The sequence below is a fragment of the Garra rufa genome, chromosome 10 (genome assembly GCF_049309525.1).
Source record: "Garra rufa chromosome 10, GarRuf1.0, whole genome shotgun sequence".
Taxonomy (NCBI): Eukaryota; Metazoa; Chordata; class Actinopteri; order Cypriniformes; family Cyprinidae; genus Garra; species Garra rufa.
The window spans coordinates 41,239,560-41,256,523 of NC_133370.1; the positions used below are offsets into that span (position 1 = coordinate 41,239,560).

A 16,964-nucleotide genomic window follows, 5' to 3' on the forward strand; every position below is an offset into this window, starting at 1 on the left:
TATCAGGCGATAAAAAAAAATATCGCCGTTAATCTATTCTCAAAGTTGGGTTGGGAGCTGGGTCTAAACTACGCAAGATATGATGACTTTCACCTTGATATTTTAGCGCGGATGACGTATACCTAGTGGAATTGCACTGTAGGGGGCGAGAACGTGTCTTCACTTCTGTGAAATTACCACATCAAATGAGACGTGCAAACATGGGCAGGGCAGGTGCGTGCGTTGCTAGACCCTTTTTACTGGGGCACGTGCCCCAGTGAAAATCTGCTGTGCCCCAGTAAAATCTCAAGTTTGAGTTATAATTTACTTTGATAATCCCGCAATAAAGACATTAAACTATATGCAACAACTGAATTGACGCTTCTGAAAGCAACGCAGTTTAATCGAAGACTATGCACGCAGGTAAGCTATTCATGCCCGTGCGCGTCTGTGTATTTAACGGCAACGCACACGTCGTGCAGCCTTTTGCGCAGAAGTACTTGGTTACACAAGTTTGTTTAGGTAATTATGTTGTAAATGCAATTGTCAAGCAGTTTGTGATGCATTTTGGAAACAGGAGATGAGCGCCTGGTCTAATGCGCCAACTGGCCCGTTCTCGAAGACTTACTTTTAGTCATTATTTGGGTAGCACACATATTCTGAAAATGCCTTCAGCCGAATTCAAATTAGCCATTTTAATCTAGATTAATCTAAATTAATTCCAAGATTTAATCTTGATAAATCTAGTTAAAAAAAAAAAATCTATGCCCACCCCTATATATATATATATATAGTGTGTGTTTTATAGTATATATATATATATATATATATATATATATATATATATAGAGTGTTTTATAGTACACATATTTCTTGTTATTAGAATAATAATTAATTATAGTAATATATAATTAATGTAACACAAACACTAGTAAGGTATGGTCACAACCATAGCTCTGTGAAATTTTGCAGACAAATTCCAGTCATTTCAGTATTTGCAGATTGCAGATTTATCTCATGTTCAAGTTGGCTATTTGAATTACTTGCGCAAACCAACAGAAAGCTGCTTGGTTTGAAAGTGACTTTTGCAGACTACTTACTTTTTTGTTTTCAAAATTTCAGCTAAATTTTGCTAATATGACCAGACCTTTAAATGTACTGTTACCAGAATTGTTGTTACCAGTATAATCCAGTGTAATACAAATTTTGTCCTTTCACTTTTATATTTATGTTACTAGGTAACATAAAAGTTAAAAACACAGTTTGAAAGCATCATCCAAACAGGTCAAACAAGTTTCTTTAAACCTGCACTTATAAACGTGAAAAGATTAAGGTTAATTAGCTAGGTCAGGTTAATTCAGTAATAACAAATAATATTCGGATGTGAATTAAAACCACTTTAGATGATAGTACATAAACCATGTAAATTTTTTTCACATATTTCAGAGCATGTCCCACACACTGGAGAGTCTTCTTCAAGAGGAAGCAGATCAGAATGAGACCATTGAGACGACTCAAGCCCATGTGCTCTCCCTCAACAAAGACATCCTCTCTCAGGAAGAGAAACTCAATAGAGCCATCAAACAGGTCTGACGGCCCACACATACCCTGCATTGTTCCTGCTTTATCTTGTCGGACTCATCATCAAATGATTTTTCAATAGTAAGAATAATATAGCTTTAAAAATAAATAAACCTGTTAAATGGCAGGCGTGACAACTAACTCAAATATACAAATGTGGGTCACTGCTATCTTTTTATATGTATACATAGTATAGCCAGTAATGACTGATTATACCTGTAATTATCTGTTATAAGCTATTGAGCACCTGATCTCAAAACTCATCTTGTTCTTATCTCACAGTGTGCCAAATATACCAGGGAAATTCGTTCTGCTAAAAAAACCAAAGAGAAGACCTTTGAGGAACGTGACATACAGCTAAGAGAGCTCAGAGATTTGAATAAAAGCATAAATAAGATGCTCCTGGAAACCATGGAGGAGAATCCCGACCTGTCGGCTGCATTGCAGATACATTTTATGCAGGTACAGCATGACACAAGGAACAACTGCCAATCATCATCATTTGAAAAAGCAACATGTAGAGCTGTGAAAACAAACCACAATCTATTAGAAAAATCAGCACAATAAAATAATTTCTGAAGGATCATCTGACACTGAAGACTAGAGTGATACTGTTGAAAAGTCAGCTTTTAAAGAAAAAACAGTAATATTTTAAAATAGTATTGCAATTTAAAATAGTGGTTTTCTATTGTAATATACTTTAAAATATAATATATTCCTGCGATGCAAAGCTGAATTTTCAGCGTCATTATTTCAGTCTTCAGTGTCACATGATTCTTCTGAAATCCTTCTTTTATTATCAATGTTGCAGTTGTGCTGCTTAATATTTTTTGGAACCTGTGATAATTTTTCAGGATTCTCTGATAAATAAAAGGTCAAAAGAATAGCATTTATTTAGAATAGAAATCACAATATACAATACTTTTAAAAGTTTAGTGTCAGTAATTTTTTTTTCTTTCTTCCTTTCTTTGAAAGAAATTGATTTTATTCAGCAAACACCTGTTAAATTGATATAAAGTGATAGTAAAGACTTGGATTGTTAGAAAAGATTTCTGTTCTTTTTAACTTTTTATTAATCAAAGAATCATGAAAAAAAGTATCACAGGTTCCATAAAAAATATTAAGCAGCATAACTGTGTTTTCTGATTTCTGAAGGATCGCATGACACTGAAAACTGAAGTAATGGCTGATGAAAATTCAGCTTTGTAGAAATAAGTCATATTTTAAAGTATATTAAAATAGAAAACTGTTGTTTTAAATTGCAATACTATTTCATATTATTACTGTTTTTTTTTTTACTATTTTTGATCAAATAAATTTTGATGAGTGTAAGAAACTTCTTTAAAAAATGTTAAAATTCTTACTGATGCCAAACTTTTAAACAGCAGTTTATTAAAATAGAAGACATTTTAAATTGTAAGAATATGTCAGAATACTACACTTTTAATGTATTTTTGATCAAATAAATGCTGCTTTGGTGAGCATAAGAGACATTAAAAACCTTTCAAACAGTAGTGTTTTTTTGTACAGTACATTTTTACAGCAGTGTCAAACTAGAATTCCTGTGTGATTGCTTTAGTAATTACTAGTTTCCTTCATATAAATGAAGTTACAAATTGTGACCCTGGACCACAAAACCAGTCATAAGGGTCAATTTTCTGAAATGTTTTGAATAAATAAGCTTTCCATTAATGTATGGTTTGTTAAAATAGGACAATATTTGGCCGAGATTCAACTATTTGAAAATCTGCAATCTGAGGGTGCAAAAAAAAAGAAAATTGCCTTTAAAGTTGTCCAAATTATTTTCTTAGCAATGCATATTACTAATCAAAAATTACGTTTTTATATATTTACACTAGGAAATTTACAAACCATTTTCATGGACCTTTACTTAAAGGAGAACTCCACTTCCAGAACAAAAATTTGCAGATAATTTACTCACCCCCTTGTCATCCAAGATGTTTGTTACTTCCTTTCTTTAATCGATAAGAAATTATGTTTCTTGAGGGAAAAAATCCGGAATTATCTCTATTTAATGGATGTCAATGGTGCAAAAGTTTGAACGTCCAAAATGCAGTATAAATGCAGCTACAAATGGCTCTAAGCGATCCCAGCCGAGGAAGAAGGGTCTTATCTAGCAAAGCGATTGACAAATTGACAATTTATATACTTTTTAAATCTGACCTCTGTTTTTTTCCCGGCCAATACAGAAAAACTCCCATCTCATTTTCTTCCCCAACTTCAAAATTGTTCTAAATCGCTGCAGAAGTACCGACCAAGTGTTTACAATGTCAGCATGCAAAGTAGTTTAAACGGCCTTTGCACAAAAAAAAAAGGTAAAACAGCGATGTAGGGCAATTTTGACGTTGAAGAAGAAAACGAGACAAGAGTTTTTCAAAATACCCTAACTGTGTTGATGAGTGTTTGAGAATAAAAAGTATATACATTTTCAATTTGTTTCGAAAATGTCAGATCGTTTTGCTAGATAAGGCCCTTCTTCATCGGCTGGGATCGTTTAGAGCCATTTGAAGCTGCATTTAAACTACATTTTGAAAGTTCAGATTTAGGAGCATCATTGAAATCCATTATATGGAGATAATTCCTAAAATGTTCTCCTCAAGAAACATAATTTCTTATCGAGTGAAGAAAGAAAGGGGTGAGTAAATTATCTTTAATTATCTGTTAATTTTTTCTTCTCATTTAATATCATTTAATATCATAATGATTTTTGGCACAAAAGAAAAAAATGATCGTTTTGACCCATACAATGTATTTTTGACTATTGCTACAAAAATACTCATGCTACTTATAACTGGTTTTGTGGTCCAGGGTCACAATTAAATCTCACGGTTAATGTTGTTATGTTCCTCTTTAAGGCTGGTCTGTCCCTGCCCTCTCCCTCTTCGACTCCATCCAGCCGCCTGAGCTCAAAGATCAACTCAGCCCGCAGTTCTGCTTCGCTCCATCGGTATTCACATAATCATGAAATATATTCCACATGTGCATCTGCTGCCATTACAGCAGAATTATCCAGTCAAGTGTGACAGTTTAAACCAGACAAATATGCATGACATGCGGAAAGTCCTGATTGTTGTCTCATGTGCCCCACATACGCATCAGAGCCTCCAATCCATCAGCCAGCAGCAGTCCCAGAAGCCAATCTGTCACGTCTCCTGCAGTGAAGACAGTGGATCTGGGTTTGGGCCTCTCTGTCACGTCCCCACAAGGATCTCGGCCCCCCAGCGTTGGCAGCAGCAGCAGGAGCAGCAAGTGCAAAAGCCCTTAGATAGAAGCAGATACCAGTCTCTATGAAAAACAGTGAAGTTATTATTTTGAATTATACCATTCTACTTATAACTCAATGTTTAATTTATTCAATTCAGTGTTGAAAATTAAATGTTTTCATTTCCTAGAAATAGTTTTTAAGAAGAAGCAGGACTTTAGACTTTACTGTAATAAGTTTTACTATTGATTCATTTGTTTGGAATTACAAACAGGTCTTATTTATTCTTACTACTTTCACTGTGTTACGTGGCAGCAACATAAAAAGAAACAATAAAACCCTACATTCACTAAATGCTTTGGCCCGTGATGAATCAAAAGTATCAGGTGGAGAACAAAAAAAAAAAAAGGCAACAACTTCCGTCTACAGCCTATTGTGTTTGTGCCGGGACTGCAGGGGTGTGTTCAGTTCCATTATTTATGGAAACCCATGAGACAGACGTTTCAATCAACGCCCTCATACGTCCTAGAAACCTGAAGAGTCACTACAGGTTTATTCAGACTCGTTCCTGCTAAAGGATCAGAACAATGGAGAAAGTTTTCATCTTGTTTGTTGGATTTCTGTGTTTTTCTGTGGGAGAATCGAACACTACGAGTGAGTACCTGATTAAACTTTTCCTCAAAGTGGCAAAAATAGTGTAAAATTACTTGTAAGTCATTATTCAGGTTGAGGCTGAGGCTTAACATTTTGTTGTTTAATACAGTAGCTATACTAAAGTGAATCAAAGTCTCTACTCTGATTGATTATACGGTATAATGGATTAAATGATCATTTGTTGAAATATTGACTTTTTCATTTACATCATTTGCATATCCACTCGAAATTCTGGTTTCTGTTACTTACAGTTGATCCTACAACAACAGATATTCCAACAACAACAAGTGCACTAACAGAAAACTGGACTTCTGCACCATCAACTCAGCAGCCTGGTACAATAGCATATTTTACTGGATCATATAGTTGGTATAATATCACATATTAATATTGGTTAAATCCACAACTGACTTAGCTGTGGAGTCAAAAATAAATATTTTATCATTATTTACTCGCATGTTGTTCCAAACTATGCGACTTAATTTCTTCTATGGAATAGAAAAATGTATTATGAAAGATGATTTAACTTTTTGTCCATACAATGAAATATTATTATAGTTGTCTAGTTGAGATATTATTATAGTTATTGTTAGTATTATTAATAATTTTTTTAATTTAGTTTTTTTTTTTGTCTGTGTGTTTTTATTAAAGTTGATGTTTTTAAATGTCTCTTTTATTTTTATTTCAGTTTGTTATTTTAGTACCTGAAGTTAAACTACATGAAAATGAGAAATTATTTTCTTAGATTTTTTGTCTTGTTTCCAGCCAAAATATCTACAAATTCTTAAATCAAGACAAGTAAACATTATTTTCATGTTTTCAGAAAAAAAACCCAAGTTAAAATAAAGCGAGTTTTTGCTTCGAACAAGCAAAATAATCTGCCAGTGGGGTAAGCAAAAAAAATCTCATTTCAAACAGAAAACAAGATTATTTTTCATACCCCATTGGCAGATTATTTTGCTTGTTTCAAGCAAAAATGCACTTAATTTTGATTTAGAAGAAATTAATTTTTACTTGTCTAGAAAATCCTTTTTGATTTAAGAATTTCTAGATATTTTGGCTGGAAACAAGACAAAAAATCTAAGTAAGAAAATCATTTTTTGCAGTGCAAGACAACATTTCTCATTTTCATGTAGTTTAACTTCATGTACTAAAATAACTAAAACTGAAATAAAAAATAAAAGACATTTAAAAACATCAAAAATAAACACACACACACACACACACACACACACACACACACACACACACAAACTAAATTATAGCAAGAAAAAAAATTCAAAATATTCAACAAAAACTATAATAATATCTCAACTATAATAATATTTAACTGTATGGACAAAAACAGTTAAATCATCTTTCATAATACATTTTTTCATTCCATAGAAAAAAGTAAGTATAGTACAGACAAAAAAATCTAAGTAAGAAAAGCATTTTTTGCAGTGTGAAAAGTAGCTGAAATAAGTTTAGCTCTTTGTTTTTAATTTTATTTCAGCCAACATTTATTGATCTATTTATTTATTTACTTTTTTATTTATTCATTCATTCATTTATGGTTTCAGTTTTAGTTTAAACTATAGTCCTATTTGAAAGAGTCATACCTATTTGGAACAACATGAGGGTCTGTAAATTGTATTGTAATTTGGAGATTTGTTTTGGTTTTAATATAACACATTCTTGTCTATTTTTTTATAGACCCTTCAGTAATTACTGGCTTAAGAATAACTCTCAAATCTTTGGTGGATCTGTCCATGACCTCACCGGAGATGAAGTACCTTGTCAGTCAGGTATAAATTCTTTAGTCTTTTTTCTTTCTTCCTAAAAGCATATGTGACCTTGCACCACATAACTAGTCATAAGGGTCTGAATAAAAAAGCTTTCCATTGATGTATGGTTTGGATAATATTTGCCTGAGATACAACTATTTGAAAATCTGAGGGTCCGAAACAATCTAAATATTGAGAAACTCACCTTCAAAGTTGTCCAGATGAAGTTCTTAGCAATGCATATTACTAATCAAAACCTAAGTTTTGATATATTTGCGGTAGGAAATTTACATATCTTCATGGAACATGATCTTTACTCGTTAATCGGTAATTTTGACCCATACAATGTATGTATATGTGTGTGTATATGTATGTACACACACACACACACACACACACACACACACACACACACACACACACACACACACACACACACACACACACACACACACACACACACACACACACACACACACACACACACACACACACACACACACACACACACACACACACACACACACACACACACACACACACACACACACACACACACACACACACACACACACACACACACACACACACACACACACACACACACACACACACACACACGACCCTGGACCACAAAACCAGTCTTAAGTAGCACGAGTATATTTGTAGCAATAGCCAAAAATACATTGAATGGGTCAAAATTATCGATTTTTATTTTTTGCCAAAAATCATTAGCATATTAAGTAAAGATCATTTTCCATGATGATATTTTGTAAATTTTCTACCATAAATATATAAAAACTTGATTTTTTATTAATAATATGCATTGCTAAGAACTTTATTTGGACAACTTCTATGGCGATTTTCTCAATATTTAGATTTTTTTGCACCCTCAGATTCCAGGTTTTCAAATAGTTGTATCTCAGACAAACATTGTCCTATTTTAACAAACAATATATCAATGGAAAGCTTATTTGACAAATTTACACAAATTGTTTGTTTTTTCATAAAAGTGGCTGTTCATTTGATCAAAAATACAGAAAAAAAAATGTAATATTGTGAAATATTATTACAATGTAAAACAATGTTTTTGTGTATTAATATACATTCACGAGTTCGCCCTTACATCTAATCTGCTTGAGCGAGCATTAAGCATATTTTGGCGTGCTGTCCGGGGGAAGGGTTCCGGGCCGGAATACAGGCCGGAACCAGAGAACTCCCCCTGCTAGTGTAGGATCGAAACAGATTAGAAGTGGGGAGTAGGGGTGGAGGAGGGATGCCAAGAAACTATCGCTGGATGGAGGTAAGACGGCTGGTAATATATAGAGGATGCGCTGATTGAATGATTGGTTAAACAGGTTGCACCTGTGCCGAATGGGTTGATTATCTGATCGTGCTCCTCCTGAACCTTGTTTAATCAAACATCATTTCACGAGTTCGCCCTTACATCTAATCTGCTTGAGCGAGCATTAAGCATGTTTTGGCGTGCTGTCCGGGGGAAGGGTTCCGGGCCGGAATACAGGCCGGAACCAGAGAACTCCCCAAAGAAGCTTTTATGCATAGGACAGCTGCCACAAAGCAAGAAATTTAGGTAGCCCCCCCCAAAATATGCGTAGAACTAAATTTATGTAAGGAAAAGGAGGAGAGTGCCAATATTTTTTTTTTTATATAAACGATTCGATGGTCGGATGTGGCCCTCTAGCTGCGACCGAAGGGAGCCGCGACTCTGCTGCACCGGGAGGGAAAGCCCACCCGTCGTCGAGTACGCAGCGTAACTCGAGCGACGGATAGGGGGCTCACACTGCGACCGAAGGGAGCCACGACTCTGCTGCACCGGAAGGAGGGGGCCTAGTCCGACCCTGAAATGGGCAAAATATGAGGCGATTGGTGGAGGGACCCTCACTGCTTCCGAAGGGAGCTTCGGCTCTGCTGCACCGGAAGGGAGGGTCTCCCTTGCGAGGTGCCTCGGATGGAGGGCTCCCACTGTGACCGAAGGGAGCCGTGACTCTGCTGCACCGGCGGGGAGAGCCCGTCCGCTGTAGAGTACGCAGCGTAACTCGGCTGACAGACGGAGGGCTCACGCTGCGACCGAAGGGAGCCACGGCCCTGCTGCACCAGAAGAGGGAGCCCAGTCCGATGCTGAATAGGCAATAAGATGAGGCGATTGATGGAGGGACCCTCGCTGCTTCCGAAGGGAGCTGCGGCTCTGCTGCACCGGAAGGGAGAGTCCCCCTTGCGAGGCGGGTTTTGTTTTATTTTTATTTTATTTTATTTTTTTATTTATTTTTTTTTTTTATTATTATTTTTTTTTTATATGAATAAAGACGATTGGTGGAGGGACCCTCACTGCTTCCGAAGGGAGCTGCGGCTCTGCTGCACCGGAAGGGAGAGTCCCCCTTGCGAGGTGCGTCGGATGGAGGGCCCCCACGCTACCGAAGGGAGCCGCGACTCTGCTGCACCGGGAGGGAGAGTCTGTCCGCTGCCGAGTACGCAGCGTAACTCGTGTGACAGACGAAAGGCCCCACACTGCGACCGAAGGGAGCCGCGGCCCTGCTGCACCGGGAGGGGGAGCCCATTCCGATGCTGAATGTGTAAAAATAAAGCGATTGATGGAGGGACCCCTTCTGCTTCCGAAGGGAGCTGCGGCTCTGCTGCACCGGAAGGAAGAGTCCCCCTTGCGAGGCAGGGGTTGGCGCGTCGGATGGAGGGCTCCTACTGCAACCGAAGGGGGCCGCGACTCTGCTGCACCGGGAGGGAGAGCCCGTCCGCCGTCGAGTACGCAGCGTAACGTGTGACAGACGGAGGGCTCACACTGCGACCGAAGGGAGCCGCGGCCCTGCTGCACCGGAAGAGCCCCGTCCGACGCTGGATAGGCAATAAAATCGGCGATTGATGAAGGGACTCTCACTGCTTCCGAAGGGAGCTGCGGCTCTACTGCACCGGAAGGGAGAGTCCCCCTTGAGGGGAGCGTCGGATGGAGGGCTCCCGCTGCGACCGAAGGGAGCCGCGGCCCTGCTGCACCGGAAGAGAGAGAGCCCCGTCCGACGCTGGATAGGCAATAAAATAGGCGATTGATGAAGGGACTCTCACTGTTTTCGAAGGGAGCTGCGGCTCTGCTGCACCGGAAGGGAGAGTCCCCCTTGAGGGGAGCGTCGGATGGAGGGCTCACGCTGCGACCGAAGGGAGCCGCGGCTCTGCTGCACCGGAAGGGGGAGCCCAGTCCGATGCTGAATAGGCGATAAAGATAAGGCGATTGATGGAGGGACCCTCTTCCGAAGGGAGCTGCGGCTCTGCTGCACCGGAAGAGCGAGTCCCCCTTGCGAGGCACGTCGGATGGAGGGCTCCCACTGCAACCGAAGGGAGCCGCAACTCTGCTGCACCGGCAGGGAGAGCACATCCGCCGTCGAGTAGGCAGCGTAACCCGAATGACAGACGGAGGGCTCACGCCGTGACCGAAGGGAGCCGCGGCCCTGCTGCACCGGAAGGGGGAGCCCCGTCCGATGCTGGATAGGCAATAAAATAGGCGATTGATGGAGGGACTCTCACTTCTTCCGAAGGGAGCTGCGGCTCTGCTGCACCGGAAGGGAGAGACCCCCTCGCGAGGCGACGAGCGTCGGATGAGGGGTTCCCACTGCGACCGAAGGGAGCCACGACTCTGCTGCACCGGCAGGGAGAGCACATCCGCCGTCGAGTAGGCAGCGTAACCCGAATGACAGACGGAGGGCTCACGCCGTGACCGAAGGGAGCCGCGGCCCTGCTGCACCGGAAGGGGGAGCCCCGTCCGATGCTAAATAAGAAATTGAATTTGACGGCTGGTGGTGACAATGATTAAATTTAACATACAACGGGGTGGTTGGAGTCAACGACAAATTGAGGATACAGTGCAGATTTAGCTTGCGCGTCCCCAAATTGAAAGTAATAAAAGGGGTGTGATAAAGTTAAATTAGAGAAAGGAGGTTAAATGTCAATGTAGTAGCCTTTTCTTCTTGGTTTGTCTTTGTTTAATCGAAGAAGCGATAATTTCGTTATCTAGAATGGGTAAATCTGATGCCGTTGAATTTAGACGTTATTGTGGTTTCCGAAAATCTCCAAGCCAAAGAAATTGCTTGGAGGATAAAGTCGAGTGACGTGTCAAGGAGCGGTTTCAAGGGATGAGTTATGGGAATATGAGTTGCGAATAGTGAGGTACTGGGGTTGGCGATTGGCCCGCCTCCAGATCCAGTGCTCTGAATTTTTGCAAGAATCTGGAACTTGATGATATTAGGCCCAGGGGGTGGTTCCAGAGCGACAGCATTCAGTGGAGTAAGTAGTGGGACTGCTGTGAATAATACCAAGGTTTAGATTGAAAAGAAGGATCAGAATGAAGATAGGGCGGTGCCATAACAGTTTGTGGAGACAGCCTCACGCATGGATTAGCCCCTGGTTACTGATAGGGAAAAGGAGTAGCAGGAGGGTAAGAGTAAGAGGTCTTGAGCGGCCAGCGGAGGCAGCTTCACTCTAGCGTCTGCTGCAGGAGATAGAAGGAAAGGCATGGGAAATATAGGAGAAAAAGCCATGATAGCGTGCAGTGTGAGGAGTGGCCGAGTCTGGGGCGCGGCCTAGACTTGCTGATGACCTGCTTCATCCTGATGCTTAAGAGCCAGAACTTGACCTGGAGAAAGACAACATTATTTTGAATGAAGTAGAAAGCTGTGAGGGAGAGGAGCATGGGCCGCAATTGTCAGGGAGGTAGCCTCATACTTAAATAGGGCTAGTGTCTGCTATGGGAGCTGGATGCCACTGAAAAGAAAGAGGTTATTAGTAACAGGAGGAAAAGTCTGAGATGTGTGGGCCTAAGTTGCAAACACAGACAGCCTCATGCCTCCTTCATTGGGAAGCGAGTACGGTTTGAGACATCTTGAAGAGCCTGTGTAGCCTGCACAGCAAGTGAAAGCGGCCTCGCACTAGCGTCTGCTATGGGAGCTGTAGGCCACTGAAAAGGAAAAGGGATTAGAAGTAACGGGAGGAAAACACTGAGATGTTAAGGCTTGTTGCAAGCGGAAGCAACTTCGCTTTTGTTTCGGCTGCTGTAGCTGTAGGTCACTGAAGTTTGAGATGTGCGGAAGAAAATGCTGGAGAGTCTGTGCAGCCTTTACAGCTTGCGGAGGCAGCCTTATGTTTTCGCCGTTTTAGCTTTGGGTCACGGGAAAGGGGAGTGGTTTGTGGTGCTATGATACATACCGATGTTTTACTTCTTCAAAGAGCAAACATTTCTTCTAAAACGTTGTCGGCTTTGGGTCATCATAGATACTGTGTCTATTAATTCTGAACATGGGTGCTTATAATCAAGTACATTATTTACCGTTCTGTCTATTTGTGCTGGCTGTGCGTTATGACTTTTTTTTTTTTTTTATTATTATTATTATTATTATTATTATTATTATTAAAATATTGTGTATAGTACGAGCTCTCCTTCGCATTATTAACGTGGCAGTGTGAATGTACGTTGAATAATGCGCCCAGGAATAAACATGACAAAATCATAATACAATTTGTTAAGCTTATTTCTTAAATTTATGCATCGACAGGAGAAGTATAATTTATTCTTTGGAAAAATGTGCATTTGGATATAAATGCTGTAATAATTAAACGGAGTAAATTGAGAAAACACGCTCAAATTGACCAGAGTTTGAAAACAGAAACCAGCTGGCGCTATTGAGCATATTATTTTGCAGCGGTCAGCAGCCTGAATGAACATATATATTACAAACTAGTAAAACGTGTCTTTGTTGATAACAACACTTTGAAAAACAGAAAAGGTAAGAGGCATTATTTTAAACGAGGGCATACGACAGGAGCAGACCTGTAGCGGAACAAACTTTACCTTGAGATTGTGTGTGTGTGAAAAAAGTCTAAATACCGGTAGGTTGCTATAGTTGAACTCAACAAAAATATTAATGGTTGCCTTATGATGCGCCTTAGTTGTTAGTTTGCCACTTCAAAATTGTTAATTTAAGAACACAGTTTAACGTATTTTCTATAATCTGTATCTTATTTATCTCGGAGTACAATGTGTAATTTAAAAACCCAGCTACAATACTGAAACATCACGCACAGAAAAGTTTAATAATTTCATTTGTGTTCTGGTTACGAAATGACATGAACAAATTATGCATCGCATTGTTTATCGGCTTTTAGCAAGAACTGACTGCCTTTAGCGGTTTAACAAGTGGTGTAGTAATGCCTGGAGAAGTGGCCATATGCTTCATTTATGAATTTCGTTTTTAACTTTCTATTTGAACGCATTACTGGATCCTTGGACTAAAATGTTTACAGGGGTTCGCTGGTTTAAGAAACGTTTGATCGTAAAAATCTTACTAGTTTTCTTTGTAAGGTGTTGTTTTTGTAGTGATTCAAATGACTAGGGAGCGGGCGTATTAGGCGCAATCATCAAATACATTTCATAGCAAGCCGGCGCCACGGTCCTGGCTGCATTATCACTGTCTTTAGCGAATATTTACATTTATTCACATATGACTGGATGTGGTAGACTGTCATGATTTTGGCTAATGCGGAACACTAACGTTACTGAATAATGCACATCAAAAGGGGGTTTAAATAGTGGGTATACGCCGTATACCGTCCACTAAACTTACCTAAAAATAATTAACAACGCGGCCCATCTCTCGCTAGCGACTGCTACGAGACCTGGTGGTCTGACTACATGAAGCGCTGCGGCCGGAAAAGGCAGCGGTGAATAGTTGAACCAAAGCGGGAAGCGAGTCGGGTTTGCTGCGGTGAGAAGTAGGGCGCGACCCAGGCTGGTCTGAGGCTTGTCGCTGCGACGCTCGAAAGCCGGGTCTCGTGCGGTACTAGTGGTGTCGAGCGAGGCGAAGTCAATCTAAGGCCGACAGATTGCAACGGATGATCCAAAAACCCCGGTACAGGTTTAGTCTTTGACTGTAATATTTTGACCAACGCCAAACCGAATGCCAAGAAACTATCGCTGGATGGAGGTAAGACGGCTGGTAATATATAGAGGATGCGCTGATTGAATGATTGGTTAAACAGGTTGCACCTGTGCCGAATGGGTTGATTATCTGATCGTGCTCCTCCTGAACCTTGTTTAATCAAACATCATTTCAAATTTAATTTAAAGTTTATTAAAGTAGAATTTTAATAATCATTACTCCAGTCTTCAGTGTCACATGATCCTTCAGAAATCATTCTAATATGTTGATTTATTATCAGTGCTGGAAAGAGTTTATTTTTTTTGAACCTGCGATTCTTTTTTCTTAGTATTCTTTGATCAATAAAAGGTTAAACAGAACCGTGTTTATTTAAAATAGAAATGTTTTCTAACAATATACACTACAGTTCAAAAGTTTGGGGTCAGTAAATTGTTTTTCTTTCTTTTTTTGAAAGAAATTAATACTTTTATTCACCAACGATGTGTTAAATTAATAAAAAGTGATAGCATAGATTTACATTGTTAGAAAGGATTTATATTTTGAACAAGTTCTTTTAAACTTGCTATTCATCAAAGAATCCTAAAAAAAAAAAGAATTACAAGTTCCAGAAAAATATTTGGCAGCACAACAGTTTCCAACATCGATAATTCTAATAATAAATCAGTATATTAGAATGATTTATGAAGGATCATGTGACACTTAAGACTGGAAGAAACTTCAGCTTTGCATCACAGGAATAAATAAAAATTTAAAGTATTATAAAATAAAAAAACATTATTTTATATTGTAATAACCTTTTGCAATATTTTTTTCTGTATATTTGATCAAATAAATGCAGCCTTGATAAGCATAATAGACTTTTTTTTTAAATTACAAAAATAAAGTCTTACTGATCCCAAACTTTTGAGTGATGTGTGTGTGTGTGTGTGTGTGTATATATATATATATATATATATATATATATATATATATATATATATATATATATATATACATACACATACATACATATATATATATGCACCACTGCTATTTGAAAATGTAAATATAAAACAGCTTAAATGTTTAAAATGTTCTTTGTTATTTCAGATTGAATCATTCATTCCTTCTCAACACAGAGCAACAACTTCAATTACAGTGAGACGCATCCAGAAAGGCTCCAGATCTTACTAGAATTTTTGTAATATTATAAGCTAGTATTCATATTTCTGTAATATCAGTTAAGCTGCCATGGCTATTGTTCTTTGTGTAGTTTTATCAGAGCATTTATACATGAATGTGACCCCCCCCCCCCCCCCCCTGTTTATAAAGTACGGTTCTGTACAGTAGTGTCATGGTACAACAAGGTACAACTTTAAGATAATTAGTTGTAAATGTAATGCTATTCAGCTCCGAGTCTGGACTTTAAATAAACAGTCTTATGTTTCTGATGACAGGCTTTTTTATTTATATATATTATTATGTATGTTTTTGACTGTACTAAAGCATGAAAGTACCCTAATATGTTTGCAGATATTTAGGAAGCATGCTAAGTTCACATACTTGTTTCTGCAATAAACAATGCTACATCCAGCTGCATGGCCTCAATCTGGCAACCTGCATGAGCTCTGTGTCTGAAGACGAGGGGCAGGAAAAAATCTCTGTAATATTTTGAATTTAGACCGCAGTACCCATTTCAGCCACTAGCTGTCAATATCACATACTGCACCTTTATTAGAGACCAGTCTCTTTTATTCACAATGAATACTATCAAAAAATCTGAGTAACACTTGTCCATGCACTAAACTTTTTCCGTTTGCTAGGTGGTTATTTACTGGCCAAATCAGAAGACATTCTGCAAGTCTCTTAAAAAACGTGTCTCCTAAAGAGGGTTTGCACTTATGTCACAGTTTGGTCAGGTACCTGGAGGCGCAGCCATATTGGTGATACTGGGATGTCACGGTTAATGTAATAATGAATGCGTTGTTCTTCTAATTCATGCTTTCACACAGAAAAACGTGGAAGCTGCTAAATCATGTAGAGAAGGGCTTAGTAAGCAGCAAAAGGTGCGACATTTTGAAAAACTAAAGTAAATAGGTGGTAAAGATACGAGCAGTATTAAGATATTAGCCTAATATTTCACCTACCTGAAAATAAATGATAAGAACAAACACAAATGTCAAGATTCTTGCCCTGGAAATCCTGTCAGTTTGGCCAACCACAAACGCAAATCTTTTGCACTTTTCTTCTTGATTTGTTACAACTTTTGGCAGTCTGTAGTACTCCAAATGTTTGTCCCGGTCTGTCCAATAAGTACAGCCCAAAACATGACAATAATTGACCATTTTCAGCAGCAATAATCAGCAACATTTCCGACCGTTCTGTTCAGTGGCATTATTTACATTCTAACAAAGTTTTTATTTTCTTTTGAGGGTGCACTAGAACATGTTCTCAGGGTTGGTGGTTTGAAAAATGCATTACATTTTCACATAATTTACATTATTACAATAGCTTTCTCCCCAGCCTGGCACAAATGGCTCGATTAGTTCCGGGTTTGATGAAGGCCTCCCGTCCGAAAAACGAAATGTGTTGTGATTGGTTAGCAGTCCCACTTTGTTGCAATTGGCTAACAGCTTAGACGGCGTTTCAGTTCTGCCACGCCCCTTCCCAAAGCAGCGAGTTCTGTGTACAACTGCGCAAGCTACATTATTACATTTTAAATATGGATATTTTTCATACAAAACACATCGGATCGCTAAAGGAGGCTTTTACTGACCCCTTCCGGAGCCATGTGAGGCACTTTTTATTATGGATCGACTTGTTTTGGACTGA

The 16,964-nt window shown here is 39.0% G+C and overlaps 1 protein-coding gene across 1 annotated transcript in view; it reads left to right on the forward strand.

Moving 5' to 3' along the window:
• The window catches only part of ccdc39 (coiled-coil domain 39 molecular ruler complex subunit), a 33,947-nt gene extending 18,235 nt beyond the window's left edge, over positions 1–15,712 (forward strand). The window contains exons 10-16 of the mRNA XM_073849667.1: positions 1,426–1,566; positions 1,843–2,022; positions 4,437–4,528; positions 4,681–5,437; positions 5,689–5,772; positions 7,133–7,224; positions 15,243–15,712. Of these exons, the coding sequence (XP_073705768.1) occupies positions 1,426–1,566; positions 1,843–2,022; positions 4,437–4,528; positions 4,681–4,846 (579 nt within the window). The 3' untranslated portion in view covers positions 4,847–5,437; positions 5,689–5,772; positions 7,133–7,224; positions 15,243–15,712. The remainder of the gene's footprint in view (positions 1–1,425; positions 1,567–1,842; positions 2,023–4,436; positions 4,529–4,680; positions 5,438–5,688; positions 5,773–7,132; positions 7,225–15,242) is intronic.
• The last annotated feature ends 1,252 nt before the right edge of the window (positions 15,713–16,964 follow it).